This window comes from Aplidium turbinatum, chromosome 6, assembly GCF_918807975.1.
Source record: "Aplidium turbinatum chromosome 6, kaAplTurb1.1, whole genome shotgun sequence".
NCBI lineage: Eukaryota > Metazoa > Chordata > Ascidiacea > Aplousobranchia > Polyclinidae > Aplidium > Aplidium turbinatum.
The window spans coordinates 24,189,471-24,210,268 of NC_137477.1; the positions used below are offsets into that span (position 1 = coordinate 24,189,471).

Here is a 20,798-nt window from a genome sequence, read left to right on the forward strand (position 1 = left end):
CTGGTTTGAGAGTAACTCCTTGTTCCGCTGCAACTAGAAACGAAAGATCCTGCGTCATCACAAGATGTCCGGCTGGTATGTTTGAAATAATATTGAGGTTATTATATTGCCAATTTAAACAATGTTCAATCAGATGACGATTCCAATTGAAAGTTGCAATCAATCAAAATAGAATCATAAATTTGCTTCAACACCACGGTCACAAGCGAAGTGCTTACAGCAAAACCTGCAGATTGCGTTATGCAATAACGTTTGCTTTTTTCTTGTTTCACTAATTCTTTACTGTTTTAGGCTTTTTCATTGTTTTACTTTTGTTATGAACACGATTGTGTTGTTTTCCACAGTGTATACTTGGAATCTTTGGACAGCCTGGGGTCCATGCACTCGAACTTGTGAGTCTGGAACGCAAGTTCGACGCAGAACTTGCAATATCAGACCATCAAGAAATTGTGGAACATTGAAAACAGATTTTCAAACTTGCAATGATTTTCCTTGTCCTAGAGGTGGGTAAAAGTTTATTAACTTTCTGTGCTAATGGGCCACGTAGTCTTAAATTATTTTGCTCGTGCGCAGTAATTTCTTGGAATCGATGGTCCCCCTGGAGCTCATGCACAAGATTGTGCAATGTTGGCACTCGCACTCGGACTCGAACGTGTTCAACCGGACGTGATACAGATTGTGGTTCCTCCTCTCCTTCAGTTACAGAACAATGCAACTTTCAAAGATGCGCTGGTTAGTGGGCTTTCTTTTTTATTTCAACAAGACTTAATATACTGTAAAGTAATTAAATTTCATCATTTATGAAAGATATGGGTCAAACATCACTGAGTTGAGGTAAATTGGCGAGAAAAAGGAAGACATGAGAAAGGATCGCTCATAAACGGATTGAAAGCCAAATACAAGTCTATTGAGCGAATGGCAGTGTGGGAATGGAGAGATATTAAATTGCAGTGTGATCCTGACAAATATAAATGGTAGCACTTTCATGTGTATGAATTAAAATTACATGTTTTTGATGTTTACTTTAGTTGTCGCCTGGTTGGAATGGGAAATATGGGGAAGTTGTTCTCGTCCTTGTGGAGTCGGATTTCGAATTCGAAGTCGGCTTTGCATAACTGGACTAACATCAGACTGCGGAAGTTCGAGTGAAGAATCACAACAATGTAATTTTCAATCATGTCCTCGTAAGTGGTTAGACTTGCACCTACCTACCTGATATGATGGCATATCATCAATATAAAGTTTTGGAAACAGAATAAATAAATATGATGTTCAACCAGCGGCATCCTGGCTAAGTTGGAATTCTTGGTCTTCATGCTCCAGAACTTGCGGTGAAGGAACAGAATCACGAAAAAGAAGATGCAGCACTTTCAGACGATCTGACTGCACAGCGAGGTCTGTTGCCACTGATTCAAGGATATGTAACCTGCAACGTTGTCCAACGCGTAAGTATGCATTAGGCCTACTTGCGGCAAAAGTTTCATTTCTGATAATTGTATGGCAGCCTTTATACTGTGTTAAATAAGTTAGCAGTCTACTGTACTTGTCGCAATAATATTAAAATATACTGCTTTTTCAAAAATTTCAAAATGCTATTGCATTAAATACCTTTGGCCTTTTATTCACTGCATCCAAAGTTTAGCTAGAATAGAATTAGAGTCAGAAAATCATCAACGTGTATTGAAAAGTTGCAAAAGGCTGTGAAAATGTTTGGATATCTTACACAAAACCAAGATGGGCTATATGATTTATGATTGCAGACTTGCCTTTTCTGATTATCAAGTTTACGTTTTATTTTCATTTTTAGCAACTCAGCCAGCATGGAACTCTTGGCGTTCATGGAGGGCGTGTAGTGACCCATGTGAAGGAGGTGTACGAGTGCGAGTGCGAGTGTGTAGCAGTGGAAGAAGGTCGGATTGTGGCTCTGCTAACAAACAAACTGTACCATGCAACGTTCATCAATGTCCAGGTAGAAACAAACGCATGACTAGAAATCAGATCTATCGTTGTAAAGTTTTAGATGATTGTATTAGGCCAAATGACCTACTGATGACTTGTTTGTATAACCATATATGTAAGAGCAAGCTTCGTACTGCCAAAACTCACAATTAAATTGGAAGTGGATCATCATTAAAGCGTAGTAGGCCTAGTTGTCAAATTAAAATCAAACATGCCACAGTTAAATCCATTTATAGAAATAGCTTGGAACCCTTGGAGTACGTATGAACCATGCACAAGGTCTTGTGGAGATGGTACAAGAAGAAGGAGGCGAACTTGTAACAGTGGAAAAATAACAGATTGCGGTGTGGCCCGTGAAGCAATAATGACAACTCCATGCAATACTGATTCTTGTCCGTTTAGTAAGTAGGCTACTAAGTTAACTACGCTAGTAATAAAATAAAGAACTGTTAGATGCCTGGTTATGAATGATTAATCGTTCACATGATATATGGTCGAATTATGGATTGCCTTCATTGTCAAAGATTTTGCTTTGACATGCAGCGTAGAACGTAAATCTTTGATATCATTCAAGTGTGTAAAGGATTCATTTCATGTCATGTCATGGCATACTTTGTTCATAACCACAAGATCTTGCACCTGACACTCCATCTGCTCCAATTAAGAATTGTGTGCTGGGCATTTTTTTAAAAAGCTTTGCCGTTCTGCTAAGTTTTACAAACACACGCCAAAAACTTTCATCATCACTCTTGTTCTTTACATTTCTCTTCCAAGGGCATTACTAATCATTGGAAAACAGTATTTGCATTAAAGTTTACTATCACAATCAATATGAGTATAGCTGCTCCGCGGCAGGTTGCATTATTGTCCTAAAATAGGTGAAATATTTTATTGTGTGATACTGTTGTCATGTTGTGGTGGTTCGTCGATCACTGACCCACAGTAGCTTTTAATGACGCAATCTTTTATTGCCAAACCAGAAGTTTCTGCATTGCGACTCTCGAAACATCTTTTCATTTGTTGACCAGAAGAATGAGTTCTTGTGATGTAATATTACCCTTGTCTCTGGAAGGTTCTGGTCCAACCAACCTGTTATAAATAGCTGCGTGATTTGAGTATGATATTATTACAGTTATTACTAGAGTTGTGATTAGAGTTGTGTTTAGAGTTATGTAATATGGAGATTAGAAGGTGTAACAAAAAGTATGAAGACGACTGTAGAGTTCTAAACGATATTGATTAGATTGTGAAAGCGTAAGTGATTGTCAATTGTAATGTAGCTGATGCAAGTGTATATTTATTCTGAAATCAACAAAGACATTTGCTGTTCAGAATTCGATTTGTTTACATGCTGGAAACGGTAAAACATTTGTTTGGTCCTTCAAGGACTTCATCTATCATCTCATAACTAAAACTCTTCGACCATTTTTCTGATGGTTTAACGTTTGATATCCCAATAAACTACAGTAGCCAAAGTCTTTCAACTTTCCGAAGTCTCTTAACGCGTAAAACATAGAAACAATTGTGGCCGTTACTTCATTTGGTAGTGCAGTTAGTGGCAGATCTAGAAATAAAAATTTACAGCCTATCAAAGTTTTAACGAAGTAAAAATTTTAATAGCAAATTGACACTGCGAAAGTTAAGATTCGAAAGTGCAAATAGCTTGGTCGTTGGTCGCAAATAGCTAAATAGCTCGGTTGCAAATAGCTTGGTCGTGATCCAATAATGGCTTATGTTTTCAGACGCACATTTTCAAGACTATGGATTTCTGTAAAACTATTAGCTGCAAGGTTTGATTAAAATTAAAGTAGGATACTATAACATTATAAAACATTAGCCTATAGTTTACTTTTTAAATACTTAACCTATAAAAAATTATAACAGGTTTTAGGTGGAATGAATGGGCGCAGTGGACACAGTGTACAAAATCTTGTAACGGCGGAACTCAAGAACGTTCCAGAACTTGTCCAACAGGAAACAATGCCGATTGTGGAACGCTGTTTTATCAAAATTGGCTCTGTAACAGTCAGCCTTGTCGCAGTAAGTTCACTGTTCGATTGTTTATCAGGCAGTCTACGATTGACGATTGTGTGCGACTTTCAAAAGCGTTCGTTTGTAATACACTTTTCTGGATGACAGTCATTCAGTTATTTTGCCAATTACATAAAAGCTGCCGTATACTAACATCAAAATCTAAACATGGCCGCGCATTGTCATAGAGAATATAGCATGCTGTGATGAACTTTTCTTATTGGTGTTATCGTTAGTCGGGAAAAAGTTTTATTTTCTGGAAATCAAACAATCACATTATCAGGTACATGGAAAGGAACTACTGTATATATATTTTTTGTGTGTCAACTATTCACGTGTGTATCAGAAGGTTAAACTGCTTTTAATTTCCAGCTGGTACGTGGAATTCCTGGAACGCTTGGTCAGATTGTTCAGCAACCTGTAGCACTGGAAGAAGATCGAGAATTAGGACCTGTAGTTCGGGAAGAAACGCAGATTGTGGTTCTAACAGAAGACAAACTGTAAATTGCAACACAAACCGGTGCACACGTAGCTGTAGGTGTTTTGTTATTGTGTTTATAAACTTATTTAAAAAAAATAGGCTTACTGTCCAAGTAGGCTACGGTAGAATGCGAAAGTAGCCACAAGTTAAAACTTCCCAACAAGCGCTTTGTTTTAAAATAAGAGTTCCCACGAGGGACGCTACTAATGGAAGAGTGACAAAATATAACCAGAATATTAATGTTAGCATGGAACCGTTGGTCTGCGTGGGGCTCTTGCAGTGCAACCTGTGGCCAGGAGGGCACAAAAAGAAGAACACGAACATGCAGCACTGGTAGAAACGCAGATTGTGGCTCTGTAACTCGACGAATGGCGGAGTGCAATCAAGGAGAATGCCCAAGTGAGTTTAATAATATAATCTATGCGAGACATGATATTTTTAATCAGCAAGTAACCTACTCCAAAAGAAAAAAACGTAATAATAGGCGATGAATAGTTGTCAATCAGTATTTTTGTAGAGATGCAAAAGTGGTTCTATACTTAATATCATGCATTATACGGCACGGAAGTCTAAAACATAGCCTAAGTTTCTGATTATAGGTTACCAGACTTTTGGCACCAATGAGATTTGTTTGGCCAGTAATTTATTTCTCGAGTCACCTTTCCTTCAGCGATTACGCGACCTACGATGTAACTCCACGATGTTTTTTCATAAACCTGCTGGGAGTCGAACCAAAGGAGAGTCTTATCCGTTAATTCCACCTTTACTTTCAGTTTAATGTTTCAAGTAAACAAAAAAACATGTTCATTGTTTTTGTCTCTAAAAGTGATTAAATGATGTTATTACATACAAAACAGCTTGGAACTCGTGGAATAGTTGGAGCTCTTGCAGTGTAACGTGTGGTTCAGGAACCAGGTCAAGAAATCGAGAATGTAATTCAGCGAACAGTAGAAACTGCCGAGGCAGAGCTCAACAAACAGGAAACTGCAATGAGCGACGTTGTCCACGTAAGACTAGAGACTCTGGTTCATAAAAAAATCAATGAGCATATAAGCTAATAACATATTAATAATAAATATTATAACCGTAATTCCGATTTTATTTCGTAAATAATCTATTCAAAAATGCTTACTTTCCAAATCTTTTGACAAAGCGGATGGTTAAATGTTGGAATCGCATTGAGAAAGGCCTATTAGCCTAATATAGTGGTTGTCAAAATTACTTTTTTCTAGCAATATCAAATAAGACAAACCTTGGTTAAAGTAGTGTGGTGGCTGAATGAGTGGGCACTTGGCTTCCATTGGCATCTTATCCTGTTTGATTGTACTGGAATTTGAAAAGCACTGCAGTAAAACCAATGGTAGGTCTTACAATATCGGAAACTTGTCGTGACGAAACGGCCAATTAGTAGCAAAACTGCTTAAATGATTTTAAATATCTTTAGCTAGGATAATGTTTTGCTGATTGAACCAACTTTTTAATAAATATTGTTTTAAACTGATATCATAGCTGCCACTTGGAACACATGGAATAATTGGTCTCAATGCAGCAAGTCTTGTGACAGAGGACGTAGAAGTAGAAGGCGAACTTGTTCAACTGGCACTGTGGCTGATTGTGGCTCACCAGCTAGAGAAACTTTCCCTTGCAACACCCAAGATTGCCCACCACGTATGTTATAACAATATAAAAGATACATCACAGCCATTACAAATAAACAAATAATTCTGACTTCTCGCTTTTATTAATCTATACTTAAAATTAACTTAATTCTTCATAAATAAACAATCTGTGTGTGTTAGGTTGGTTCAACAGTAATTAAAATCAGGCCCGGATTCAGGTGCCCCGGGCCCTCCAGCTTTTTAAGAGCCTCCCCACGTGGAGAAAATATGATTTTGTGTTATTATTATTTTTTCTTGTAGCCTTTGAAGTTTTGGCAAAATGCTGTGCAGTGCAGTGCTGGATTAATGCTATTGTAGACGTAAAAGTGTATTTTTGCGCCGTAGGCGCGAAAATTTTTTTTTGCACGGGGGGGGGCATCTAAAAGTGCTTCGGCCCCCCCGTCAGCTAAATCCGGCCTTGATTAAAATAGCATACCTTCTGATATTTAATTACGAATAGTTATCAGCGGAAAAAGTTTATCTCAGAATTTTGACAGGACAAGTGAGTAAAATGTACGAATGGCTTTTCATGTAAGATTGACGATGAACAGCCCGGACCAGGATAAACGTCAATTAACACTAAGTAGTCAAATCACCTCATTGTACGTGTCAATGTTCTAGGCACAATTGTTTTACAATAAAAATTTGTCTAGATTTGTTATCATTCAAATTCGTACTTTCAATTCTGTAAACAACTCATTTAAACAATTACTGTATACAGCTGCTACATGGAACGATTGGATTGCTTGGTCGACCTGTAGTAAAACTTGTGAGGAAGGTCGTACAGTCAGACTTCGAACTTGTTCAACGGGTAGTGACCTTGATTGTGGATTATCTCGACAAGAAACATTACCTTGCAACACACAAGCTTGTCCTGCAGGTACTTTTATAGCTTTGCTTTAACAACTAAGAGCAGAGTGAAAACCAGTGCAACAGCACCTATACCTTTTTGAAACAAGAATGTAGCATAATTATCATGACTACTTCTAGCCATAGAATTTTATGACAACTTTACCAAAATACCTCTGCCAGTGGAAACTGCAAAACTATGCGGAACTATGCGAAAAAACTATGCGGTAGGTAGGAGCAAAGCTATGCAGAGGTAGCATTTATCTTCAAATTTCAAACAATCGAGAGGCAAAACATGCGATGAAATTAACCAGCAACAGCTTCCATCGCTTATATTTTGAGACCCAGAACCCGCAATTCTTTCAGTAACACAAAACAGAGGCCATATACAGGATTTCTCCACTTATGGGCACATGGTAACACAAAAATAACATTTTACGCATATTACGTACTGCAACACTGTCGTTTGTTGAAATCATTGGTGGATGTAGCACTCCTGCTTGGTGCCACAATTTTCGTATCCACCCCCTTCACTGCCCAACTTGCTGTGTGTTGCCTGTTGTGACTAGCTGCTTGCACCCTTCCCGAAGAGACTATTGGGAATACCTGCCAATCTTTGCAGCGTCGAACATGCTGACTTCCCTGATTGTTAAACAAATACTTTCAGCAATCGGCATATCAAACAGACAATGATACCCTTAGTCTGATTTTATCTTAGAAAGTTTTCATCATTTGCTATGAGCTTTGAAAGATCTGTTTTGTTTAAAAAAAAACAATAAAGTAGGCTAAGCCTACACGTAGCTTTAAAAAATACACTGATTGTGTTCTTGATGCGGAGAGAAAAGTCAGGGTGATATTGCATTTACATAGTAATAGCGATGCAAAATAAAACCGTAATGTTAATAAATCACTTTATCTGCTGCAGAACCACAGCAGAGGTGGGAACTCTGGAGTTCTTGGTCGGCTTGCGATAACTCTTGTGGTGGAGGAGCAATTACAAGAACTAGATCTTGCTCTACAGGAAACATTGTCGATTGTGGTGTGGCTTTCAGAGAATCACTACCGTGCAATGAACAACCTTGTCCAGTCGGTAATTTTTCTTATCTCCTATCATTTAAAAAATATCCTACGCTTGGTACCGCTATATAGTTGTCCATAGCCTATAATAACTACAGGTATAACAAGTGATGACAAAAAAAAAACAACCAATATGGCAATAGCAATGACAATAACAAATGAAACAACGGCCTAAATACAATTAAAACACATTCCATAAGTGGATAATTATTTCCCGTTGTACCTACTGAGTAGACTATTGTATGGAAAGAACTTTTCCTAAAAGTATCCTTTGTTTGATAAATGCAGAACCGTCTTGGGATAGCTGGATCGGCTGGTCCCGTTGTAGTAGATCATGTGGCAATGGAATTACATCCAGACGAAGATCTTGTTCTACTAACAATGTTGCAGATTGTGATGGTCAAGCAGCAGAATCACAGAGATGTAACACGAATATATGTCCTAAAGGTAACATATCTTTGTTGCATGAGTGGCAAAGTGTTTTAAGCTTGGATTTAAAGTGGAAACTCTGATTTTAGCGCATTTAACGTTAAATACTCAGTCATGGTAATTGGTGGTTCAGAAACAGATGCGCCGGTCCGGCATTCTCAGTGTTTGTGGAATATATATTCTTTAAATCTAGACTACCGTATCTGTGTCTAGAAAAAGCACAAAATTGCCGGGTATATTAACATCTCAAAGTTGATTTATCAAACGTTGCTTAGCCTCATATCTTCACATTCTTCAGTTTCAAAGCTGGAATTTCTTATACTTTGTATTGTTCTATTCATGTTGCTGCACGTTTGACTTTAAATTCCAACAGTTTACACATGGAACTCTTGGAGTTCTTTGACAACTTGCAGCAGAACTTGTGGCCGGGGTACAACATCGCGAACACGAACATGCAACAGCAAAAATTTAAGTGATTGTGGAACGACTTCAATCCAAACATTTGTGTGCAACATAACTGCATGTCCTCCAGGTAACTTTCCTCGCAAAAATGTTTATGAATTCCAAAAAATGGCTTTTTATGATACATTTAGGCCTATTTTTTTGTAGGTTATTTCATAGCGATTTTAAAATTTCCTAATGTGAGAAAACACGTCTGTTTTTAAGGCTGGCTGCTTCTTATTTGGGCATCACATGTTTCGGGCAACTTTTAATTTAACTTTAATGAAAGTAGGCTACAGTATATTCTCAACATAACAAGCCATTTGATAATATTTTAAAAAATTCCTAGCACCTGGAAGCTGGACGTTTTGGACATTATGGTCTACGTGTGACCAAACTTGTGATCTCGGTAGACGGTATAGAGTGCGCAGATGTGAAGGTGGAAGGAGTTGCTCAGGACAATCTCTCGAAGTTGAAGAATGTTCAGTAAAATCTTGTAGGTAGGCAATTAGTCTGCGTATGAGTTTGTATTTAGTTCATACTATTTTCAATTCAATTAGATGTCAAAACTTATCACACACTGACTTTTGAAGTAAGGCTTTAATAATGCAATACTACTGTACACTAGGGTGGGCCGTTTTTGACTTTTTTTCGAAATTCAACAACGGCTAGTCATAAAAAGTGGCACATGCATGAAAAAATTACGTGTGCAAAATTTCATCAGTTTGGGGGTGCATCTTCTGCCCCCGCAGGGGGGTCAAACTTTCAATTTTTCGAAAAAAAGTGGGAAATTTTACTTTCCGTTTTAACCTAATTTTTTTTATAATTTTTCTTATGGCTAGTTATAAATTGTATGTGGGATGTACCCAGAACTTTCCTATGTAAAGGCATGTTCGAAGCTTAAGGTTTACTGCCCCCGCATCGACGACCAAAATGCTGAATTTTCACCAATTTGAGATGCAATTTTGTCATTGCTCAATGAACAAACTTGTCGCAAAAGGGCGAGATGGTACGCTCATTTATGTTCTGTCAATTAACTTTGCATGATGATACGAATGAGGTACATCAGTGCACTTGGTATCGCCACGTTACTCTTGTTGGACCATGTTGCTTTGCATTGCTGACAAACTTTGCTGACTGGGTTGCTTCGTAGTTACGAACTGAGATAAAAGAGATAAGCAGTAGCAAGTTTGATCAGTTGCAACTTATAAATTACAGTGGTCGGTTTGTTCAGATACTTTACTTCAGAATAAAAGCTATATGAACTGCAGGTTCCGTAAATATAGTGTAAACTTACGATAATCTATGAGGCTAGCAGACTAGTTAGGCTTAATATTGCCTTGTGACATAGAAATAATTCATACGAAAAGCATAGGATCTAGTGTGTCAATAGCTACAGGGATTCTTGAATATCTTGGATCCAATAAAATTAGCTACGATAATGTAATGGCAATTGGATGCGATGGAACCGCAGTAAACACAGGTCAAAAAGGCGGCGTGATAAAGCTCCTGGAAGATCATTTCCAAAAGCCGCTTCAATGGTTAATATGCCTACTCCACGGTAATGAATTGCCTCTTATAGGCATCTTATAAAAGAACTGGATGGCAATACTAGCGGACCTGATAGCTTCACTGGGCCCATTGGAAAGCAGCTAGCCACTGTCACACAACTAGATGTTGTAAAATATAAAGCAGTTCCGGCACCAGAGATTGAAATTGATGAAAATGACCTCAGCACTGACCAAAAATATCTTCTACACATGCATAGAGCAGTGAAAAGTGGAGGAATATCAATTCATTTCGCATCTAGGAGTCCAGGTATGATGAACCACTCAAAATGGTTGACCACAGCCAATAGAATTCTACGTTTGTATGTTGCATCTAACGTACCATCAGCTGTATTGGTGGAACTTGTGGACTATGGTATTATGAATGTTTACATTCCAGTATGGCTTGCCATTAAAAAAGAAAGCAATTTCACTAATGGCCCAAAACATTTCTTTAAAATTCTACACTCTGCTCAGAAGCTATCGAATAAAGCTCGCAATATCGTCAACAAAGTACTACAGAGGAATGCGTTTTATGCCCATCCTGAAAACATTTTGATTGCAATGATATGTGATACCGAAGAGTATGTAAGGGAACTAGGATGGAGAAGAATTTTCAATTCAAGAATATTATCATCTCACAGCACTCGTCAGCAAAAATTCACCCTGCCAATATTGCAGTTCAGTTCCGAACGTTACTTTGAGATGATAGACTGGCAAAATATTCCAGTTACGGAACCCCCAATGATGCGTGGTGTTGACAGCAGTGTGATAGAAGAGCACATCAAAACAAAGATGCCTCCCCAACAGTTGTTTCCTATGTTTCCCTGCCACACACAAGCCGTTGAGAGAGCCATTAAACTCGTGACAGATGCCTCATCACATGTGGTGGACAGCATTGAAAGAGATGGGTACATTAAAGCAATATTACAATCAAGGAAAAAAATTCCTCGGTTTCAGTCGAAACAAGATTTTATGATTCATTAGACTTACACCAGCACTAAGTTTGAACAATAATCTGGTGAACTGGTTAAAAGTTCTTCTTGTTTGTTGCATTTTTGACACAATTTCGTTTTTTTTTTTGTTAACACAAGTTCTTTTTTATCGTTACATTGCTGTCAAACAAAGTTTACTCCTGTATGTGGTTCTTGTAGTAGTAGCCTATCAAGTGAACGTTTAATTTTGGTTTGTAACTGACAAATTTGTGTAAACAAATCATGATAACAATTCACGTCGAAACTGTACAGTACATTCCATTTACGGAACCAGCAGATCATATTGCTTTTATTCTAAAGTAAATTATAGGTTGCGTTTTATAGCTCTAACTGATCGAGCTTAGGCTACTAACTTATTGCTTTTAATATAAGCAAGACTACGTATTATAGTTTGTCAATTCGTATTATCATGCAAAGTTACTGGACAGAACATAAATGAGCGTACTGCGGTAACACCATCTCGCTCTTTTGTGACAAGTTTGTTTATCGAACAATGACAAAATTGCATCTCAAATTGGTGAAAATTCAGCATTTTGGTCGTCGATGCGGGGGCAGTAAACATTAAGCTTCGAACATGCCTTTACATAGGAAAGTTCTGGGTACATCCCACTTACAGTTTATAACTAGCCATAAGAAAAATTATAAAAAAAATTATGTTAAAACGGAAAGTGAAATTTCCCACTTTTTTTCGAAAAATTGAAAGTTTGACCCCCCTGCGGGGGCAGAAGATGCACCCCCAAACTGATGAAATTTTGCACACGTAATTTTTTCATGCATGTGCCACTTTTTATGACTAGCCGTTTTTTAATTTCGAAAAAAAGTCAAAAACGGCCCACCCTACTGTACACTTGTACAGTATATAAAAATCTTGTGGTTGGGTTAAATAGACTCAGTATAAGATATAGTAAGCTTTAAAATTCTGTGGTCTAAAATGTGTGCAAAAGCTGCTTTATATTCTTCTTAACCCATTCACGGCCGGTGTCCTTTTAAAAGGACATCGTTTTGAATGACTCAGTATTGCATCATCATATCTTGATTAAATCATTTTGGACTTGCTAGTGATTGTTTAGGGTCTGTTTTGGAAGGTGTTGATAAATATTTGAGAACAGCGTACTTTTTCTGGATTTTGTGAAAGTTTAAAGATTGTTAAAAAATAAGAAGAGCCGGAAGAGGTGAAGTGAGGAGAAACATGCAAGTTTTATTGCCTATTATAGTTATAGAAGTGAATTATGTCTCTTCACAGTTTGACACTCTATAATATTGTGCTTCCTACTAGACTCTAATTTGTGTAAGGTTACCGTATGCTTCTTTTGTTTGTTTATTTTGCTTTATATTTATTGTTGCCTTTTTAAAAGGACACCGGCCACATAGGCAATTTTTTTTGGCTGTTTGTTACACTGTCAAAGGATATTGAACATCGTATAAAAGCAGCACATTGTGCCTATGAAAGACTTAATTTAACCATCGTGTTTTCAACAACCATGCTATATCTATCCGCATAAGATTATGGTCCTCCCGGCAGTGTTCCATCCACCCTTCTCTATGCTTGTGAAGCCTGGACATTATACCGCCGTGACATCAAACGTCTTGAAAGTTTCTAGCAGAGGAAACTGAAGCAAATGCTAGGCTGACGACGACCACTGTCAGTGGTGTATAGCGAGGGTTTGTGCTGCCTAAGTGGACCATGGTTTTTCCACCCCTGATCGCGTGAAGTAGGAGCCAGCAAATAGAATTTGAGCCAAATCCGTTTTAAAAAAGATTTTTACTATGCTTTTTTGTTTACATGTAAAAATTTTGCCGCCCACAAGCTTCCGACCGGGGGAGGGACTTCCTACTGGGGAGGACCGCCCTTCCAATAGCTACGCCCATGGTTACCGTGAATATAATATGTTTATACAATAATTTTGAAACGTCCTTCAAAAAAGATCTGACAAATTTCTACCGAAACAAACACCTGCTTCTGTTAAGGTATCGCGAGATTTATGTTTGACCATGTGGCTGGTGTCCTTTTAAAAGGCAAACAAAGAAAAATGCATCAAAAAAGAAAAAAAATCACCATTTTTTTTTATGTAATGACATAGTTATGACAATACAACTTTGTGGCTGAAATACCACCTAAAAAGAGCAACGGGAACTTGTGGCGGCTTTTAATGGGTTGCCTTATCTTAAGATATTGGCGATCCTTTCTCTCCAGAATACGCTATCTCTAGCCAACCTCAACGGATCTACCTTGAAACACGCTGTTACGTCTAATCATCTACAAATGTCAGACAAGAAAGTCACCCTTATTTCCCTTACACTTCTTCGAGCTCCGTTTTTTTTTAGTCATAAGATAGTTACTCGTAACCCACCTTCTTCATGATAGATGGATTTATATATTTAATTTTATTTAAAATTAAATTGAAATGTATTACTCAGGGAGGTGTGCCAATGTGCAAGCGAAGGGTGTCAAGATGACGAAGGCGGAGATTGTGACTCGTTTTCTCCTTACTGTGTCGACATACCGACTTACGCAGAGACGCGCTGCCGACGTACGTGTGGTCTATGTCCCAATCAACCCTTGCGTGACCGATGTCAATGTGATGATACTTGTAAGTTACCTTTGTTTTACGGGATTCAAACTTCATGAACTATACACACATTAAAGTTAATGTAGAGACCAAAAAAATATTTATTTGGCTTAAGATTCGTTAAATTTAGCTTTGATTTCTACACTGTACTATTGCACATTTTATATATTGAATTATATTTTTTAATATGCAAACTTTATATGTAGGCCTACACTAAAACCTAAAGTATTTTAACGAAAAATATCGCCATTACAAAATATCAAACATTTACCGTACACTATTGTTTTGTAAAGTGAGAAACAAGTTAGATGCAATACATTGACACATGGGTAGGATGGCATAGTGTTCGTAACATGGTTCATGACTTCTGATAAAATAGTCGAAATCCGTTTGTACGTGACATAAACGGACAAGTGCATTCTGTCAGTCTTTATTGCTGAGTTGTGCCCAGTGCCACTTGCAGCTTCCCAGTTTTTCCGAATGGGAACGAATTGAGTCAAAAGACATTGGTCCTTGATTGTTTAAGTTAAAAAAAGTGCAGTGCAGAGAAATCAGTGCGACCAGCTGCAAAAGATATTAACTTTATCCTTAAAATCCTCAATAGCCTAAGGTTAATGATGTAGCCTACACAAACAAGATGATGGAAGTAAAGTTTTGCATTTTTTACTCGCAGATAGAGTTGTCTGTCCATCAGGACAAACTCTTCGCTATAACTCCAGCGACTGCTGTACAATAAACTACAATAAAACATGTGGCTTGAATACTTTAAGAAGCCGTGCCATTAACGCACCGAAGAGTTCAATAGCACATGGAGAAATAGCCGCTCAAGAACGGTGGCCCTGGATGGTAAAATATTTAAAAAATATACGATACAGTATAATGAACCGTTTCTAAAATAAAAACAGTTTGAACTTTTGTCATACAGCAATTCAATGCAACTGTATGAAAACAGAAATTTTTAACTATCGCAATTCAACACAGTCGATCAACACTCTTTGTACCATAATGTAATCAGTACTGGCTCTAAACTGTAAAAAAAAAAATTTTAAATTCTTTTGCAAGGTTGTTAACTTCAAGTAGAAATTGTATCTTTATCACAGGCTTATCTGCGATCTCCCATTTCGGAGTGTGGTGGGAGCTTAATTAGTTCAAGATGGATTGTGTCTGCTGCACACTGTCTTGCGTAAGTTACCACAAAACTGTTTGCAATGATTTTATGCTATTAGTATTAATAAACACCTTATGTATTATGAAAGACAAAGGTAAATGCTATAGGCTGCATCTGAGATATGCCTTCAGCATCACATAAAATGATCGCATTGTTATGATATACAGTATAGGTGAAAAATTGTAATTTCTAAAAACATGAATTCCTGTAATGTATAATTATTATTTATCATTTTTTTATTAATGTATGATGCAGATTTTATGCTTCTTTTGATGTTTTAGAAACCAACAGCCAAGTAATATAATGATACGCCTTGGGGGCGGAAAAGAAAACTTAACAATTGCCTCACGAAACTATTTTGCTCGGTCCGTTTTACTTCATCCACTCTTCCGAATAAACGCCGCTCAAAACCTGGTTGAAAATGATATTGCTCTTGTACAGGTAAGCAACATAGCCTACATTTTCAAAACTTTCAAGCTAGCGCAGACAACCTATAATCCTTGTGTTAAAATGAGTAGTTTTAAAAACTCAGGCTCTTTTTCTGCGTTAGATGGAGACAACACAAAAATGGTCTGCCACAGGGGAGTGTTTTAGCTCCCATCTTGTACAACGTTTATACAACCCACCAACCAATCCATCATCGTACAAGAAGCTTCATATACGCTGACGATCTGTGTATAACAACGCAACACAAACACTTCTCTTCCACGGAGAAAGTACTCAGCGATGCTCTGGACTGGCTGACTATCTTACATACCACACAAACAACCACCTGCGTGCCAACCCCAATAGAACCCAATTTTGAGCATTCCACGTTAGATCCGGGAATGCATCACGCCAACTAAACATTTCCTGGAATGGAACCAAACTGGAACATTGTAAAAATCTCACATACCTCGGTGTCCAAACTAAATAGGTCCCTCACATATAAATCACATATCGAAAAAGTAGGAGCTAAAGTGGCTTCTTGAAATAATATCTTACAGAAACTAGGAAGCTCTGATTGAAGTGCCCTTCCGGATGCAATGTGGTCAACTGTTTTAGCCTTATGCTATTTGGCTTCAGAATATACCTGCCCAGTTTGGGAGCACTCGGCACACGCCAAGAAAATCAATCCTATCTTGAACTAAAGCCACCGTTTGATTAAAGACTGTCTCAAACGAACCAACATCACGTCGCTACACATTCTGTTTGGAATTATCTCTCCCAACATCAGAAGAAGCGTGACTAGCAGAAAAGAAAGATCTTGTCAGGAAATTGATTTGAGACACCCAGTGTATTTCCAAACCCCAGTACGCAGGCGATTAAAGTCAAGAAAAAGTTTCCTTGCTTCAATTGTCCCACTCGGTCAAGATGAAGGCGCGCCAATATGCAGGTTCAACTGTTAAAGGAGGAACTGACAGTCAGGCTGACACTGGACAAAATAGAGCTTTCTCCCATATACTAAGGCCTTCCCCCCGGAAAGCGTGAACCCTGGAAGTATTGGCAATGCCTCAACCGCTTAAGAACTGGTACTGTAAGACGTTGATGCGACACTGGGGATATTTTTTGGGAAGCACAAGTTGTAAATGTGGACAGATGCAAACGATGCAGCGTCTCCTAGAAATGCTCTGTCCTAAAAGCAAGATACTCTGCACAGGATTTAGCCGAGTTCAACGATAAAGCAAGAGCTTGTGTGATGTTCATCGTGTGACACACGATGTAGAAGATTTCTGAATTTGCAGTTTTCATGTTCATTATTTATCTAAATATATTGTCCATTTACATACAATGGCTACGTCAGTGTTGCAGGATCATTCTTCTATGCTTCTAGTCTAATTTTGTTTACCGGATAAATGTTTATTTCTATTTTGTAGTCAGTAAAAGCTATTTTATTTATAATATGATGAAAAAATTTGTGAACATCAGCTCCCGGAAGAAGTTTCTATCAACAGCGTGTACATGCATCCTATTTGTTTACCCCGTGGAGAAGTTCCTCCAACCAAAATGGAATGCTTTGTGGCAGGATGGGAAGCAAGTAAGTTCAGTGGTTTATAACTTAATAACTTAAACACGACTTTATTACTGGTGTAAATATGAAATCTTTCTTTAAGATGGCCCACACAGACATAAAAATCTCAAAAGCTATTTTGAATATTTTGCAAGAGTTTGAGTAGATTATTAAAAATATATTGAAAATACGTTGTGAAAAACCACGGCAGCCGAGACCTTATTCAAACATGGCCGATGATGATTAAAAGTACTTTCATTTTTTTTCTATTTTGCAATTCCTGATAGAATATACTATAAAACTACATTATATTAACTACGTATTAGCATGCATAATTAAAGCAAGTCTCTGTTTTAATGTTGAGCTTTAACATCTGCAACTTTGATTTATGTTTGTTTTTATGACTATTCTGTTGATATCACCAGTAGTAGGCCACAAATAACACTGATTGGAAGATTGATGTGAATGATCTTGGTCTAATGTAAGCTATGGTGCAAAGTGTGTTGTTGCCATAGTCAATAAATTAACGTATTTTAAGTGCCACTAGATTAAAGAGTATTTGCAGCGTAAACCGTTCAATTAGTCACGTTAAGCGTTGAAAGGCAATATCTTGATCTTGTCTTTGATTTGTGTTTAACGTCACAAAAAACACAAAATTAAGATTGCTGCGAACTCTCGTTTTCCCAATTGCCACATATGGATGTGAAATTTGGACATGCAAAAAACGTGACATTAAAAAGTTAAAAAGTTTTGAAATGTGGTGTCACAGGAGGCTATTACGTATCAGCTGGATGGAAAGAAAAACAAATGAATTTGTTTCCCAACAAATAAACGATAAATGGAGTCTGATAAACAACATTAACCTTAGAAAATTGAGATATTTCGGACACATTGCAAAAAGCAACTTGTTGGAAAATTCAATGTTAACTGGGATGGTGTAAGGCAAACGAACAAAAGGACGACAAAAAATGAAATATTTTGACAATATCAAGCAAATTACAGGAATAAAAAGCATGCCGGAAGCACTAATAAAAACAAAAGACAGAACAAAATGGAGGCAGTTCATAAGGGAGATCACAGCTGATCAAACATGATCAATCTGTTGAAGAAGAAGAAGTCACATTAGATTGATTTATTCTTGTTTGTGTAGCTACACAATCTTTATACCACAAAACGCTTGCAGCTTACACATAGACTAGCTTTAACACTGGCAATTACTTTCAGCTTCGCAAGGCTCTCAAGTTATAGCACCAACTCTAAGACAATTAAAAGTGCAGATTGTTAGCAACTTTGCGTGTAGACGGGTCCACTCCTTTTTACGAGATTACATGGTATGTGCAGGGGAAAGCAAAGAAGACATGGAAACATGCAGAGTAAGACTCTACACTTATGACTATAGACTAGACCTACATACGATTTAGAGTGGCCAGGTTAATAGGCTACTATAATAATAGGTCAATACCTTGAGTAAATGCTGCCATATAGTTCTACACTTAAAAATAGTTTAAAAACTGGAAACACGGCACCGTCATAAAAAAAGACTGCACCACCATCATCAGGACTTCGGCACACTTATCTATACTAGCTCATTCATTCCACCATCAACGCATTTGTCTATCAGGCCGAGAAATTATAACTTAAATTGAAACCTACAATTTCTAATGTCAATAATTTTATATTTCCAATTTCTTTTCTCTATCCACGTCAAAATTGGGACTGGCAAAATCAGTTTTTACATTCAATCCACATCTCCCATTCATACATAGTTTAGTTACTAAACCTTTTAAGGCTTTGGCAGATGTTTCGTTAATTAATTGACGTGCAAGGATGTCATTTATTGAAGCTACTGTAGTAGGTTTACTATATTTTTTCGCTTCGGATACGTTTTAGTACCTTAATTCATCTTTTAGGCCCTAAAACGTAAAGTGATATTATAAGAAAATATACATGAAAACTTCCGTTCTCATGTCGAAGTTTCTTCATCTACAACCATAACTGGTGTTAGCCAACATCCTTTTAGTTATTAAAATTTGGTGATTTAAGTTTTAAGAAGTTTGCTTTAACTTTCTACTTTTTCAGGGCTTTCAGGAATGATTTTTTGTACTTTTTCGTTTTTCAAACTCAACTTTTGATGTTCTGTGTAAGCTCAACTAGTGATTTCAGAATATATTTTAGCTACGGTACCTGAAGCGTCTTCCCCAGCAAATGCTTACGCTTTAGTTAGGCCTACTTGCATTTAAAAGCACTTGCAAAGCCCAGGTTATAAACTTTTTCAACACTCAACCTAATTATTATTGTAAAACTAACTTTTATAAATAATCCAAAAAAATTATCACTCAAAAATGGAAAACTGGTATATGCAGCAATTTCATATCAGTTATTTCGGTGGAAGTAGGCTATGTTTGTTTTAGTAGAATTCACAGCCTATACTATAGGCTACTGTATGGTGTGCTGACAGGGATCGCGATGTAAACGCTTCTACTATGATCTCCGATGAAAATGACTCATCAAACGTGAAAATGAAGGGTTTACTATTAGAGTCCCTTCCCCCAGGAGCAAACTCCCCCTGGGAAAACTGGAAATCCTTGAATCGACTCCGAACCGGTGTTGGCATCAAGCCCAAAACAGCGGACCATCTTCTTGTGTGCCCCGAGCTTACACCTAGGGCAGCAAGTAGAAATTATTAGTATACAACAACAAGAATGTGTCGATCCGTGGTGTATCAACCAAAATTAGAAGACTCGATAGAACAAGATCTCAGTTATGACTATGGGGAAGTTCAACTATTCATCTTAAGCTATTAAATAATTCTTTTAATTTTTTCGTTTTGTTTACTTGTTGCAGGGGGACAGTGGTGGACCACTGATGTGTCAAATGTGCCGTTCTTGCGAATGGTATCTCATTGGAATCATATCATTTGGCCCTAATCGTTGTGGCACAGTTCGTGAACCAGGTGTCTACACACGATTGAGCTCATTCGAAGATTGGATTACCCAAAACACTGGCATAAACGCTGGACTAGAAAGAAATTCTGTGTGCTTTTGAGACAAAATTGAAGAAAGTTTGTTAGCTTTTAATTGTACAGATAGTCAGATATGACTAATTACAACTTGTTGATTTCTTGCATTCGACTGAGACTCCGCATCTTTTATCAGTGCTGCCCGACTTGCAATACATATATATTTTTTTAATTTGTGCTCCACAGCAAGCTATCATCTGCTTGTTGGCGTATTTCTTTTTGCAACATTTGTTTTTTGCAGAGATATAAATCTACCATGCACAGTTTTGAACAGACTGAAAGGCTTGTTCTTCTCTTTTATCTTTGGTCTAAGTTTTGACGCTATGAAAATAAACAGAAACAATTGTGCACCTTTTGTTTTATTTCTTCCTTTTCTCAAACTCTAGTGACAAGCAAACAAACGACCATTCTTTACCTCAACCAAACTAAAAAACTGATGAATTTTGCTTAACGTAGTCAAAAAATCAAACGGGTAACTTACAAAAAATGTGAGATCATCTGAAGGCAAGCTCGAGACTAATTTAGTTTCTCGCGCGGGCTTGCGGTGATCGAAGCCAAACGTCACACCAGCCCTCCCCCAGATG

General features: G+C 37.5%; 1 protein-coding gene and 1 long non-coding RNA gene across 2 annotated transcripts; both read left to right on the forward strand.

The window, feature by feature from the left end:
- Nucleotides 1–1,157, forward strand: LOC145771914 (uncharacterized). The gene is made up of 4 exons (XR_014289262.1): nt 1–75; nt 345–503; nt 574–732; nt 1,029–1,157. It is a non-coding gene; the product is annotated as an uncharacterized LOC145771914 (long non-coding RNA).
- A 19-nt stretch (nt 1,158–1,176) lies between these two features.
- LOC145772537 (uncharacterized) lies at nt 1,177–20,489 on the forward strand. Its single transcript, XM_082584401.1, has 21 exons — nt 1,177–1,184; nt 1,324–1,445; nt 1,808–1,969; nt 2,196–2,360; nt 3,844–3,999; nt 4,363–4,524; nt 4,718–4,870; nt 5,329–5,478; nt 5,981–6,139; nt 6,851–7,009; nt 7,904–8,068; nt 8,344–8,502; nt 8,858–9,016; nt 9,275–9,425; nt 13,886–14,058; nt 14,711–14,883; nt 15,138–15,220; nt 15,487–15,646; nt 17,114–17,222; nt 18,420–18,568; nt 20,040–20,489. Exons 1-21 carry the CDS (start codon nt 1,177–1,179, stop codon nt 20,238–20,240), a joined length of 3,078 nt encoding a protein of 1,025 aa, XP_082440527.1. The 3' UTR covers nt 20,241–20,489.
- Nucleotides 20,490–20,798: the final 309 nt, after the last annotated feature.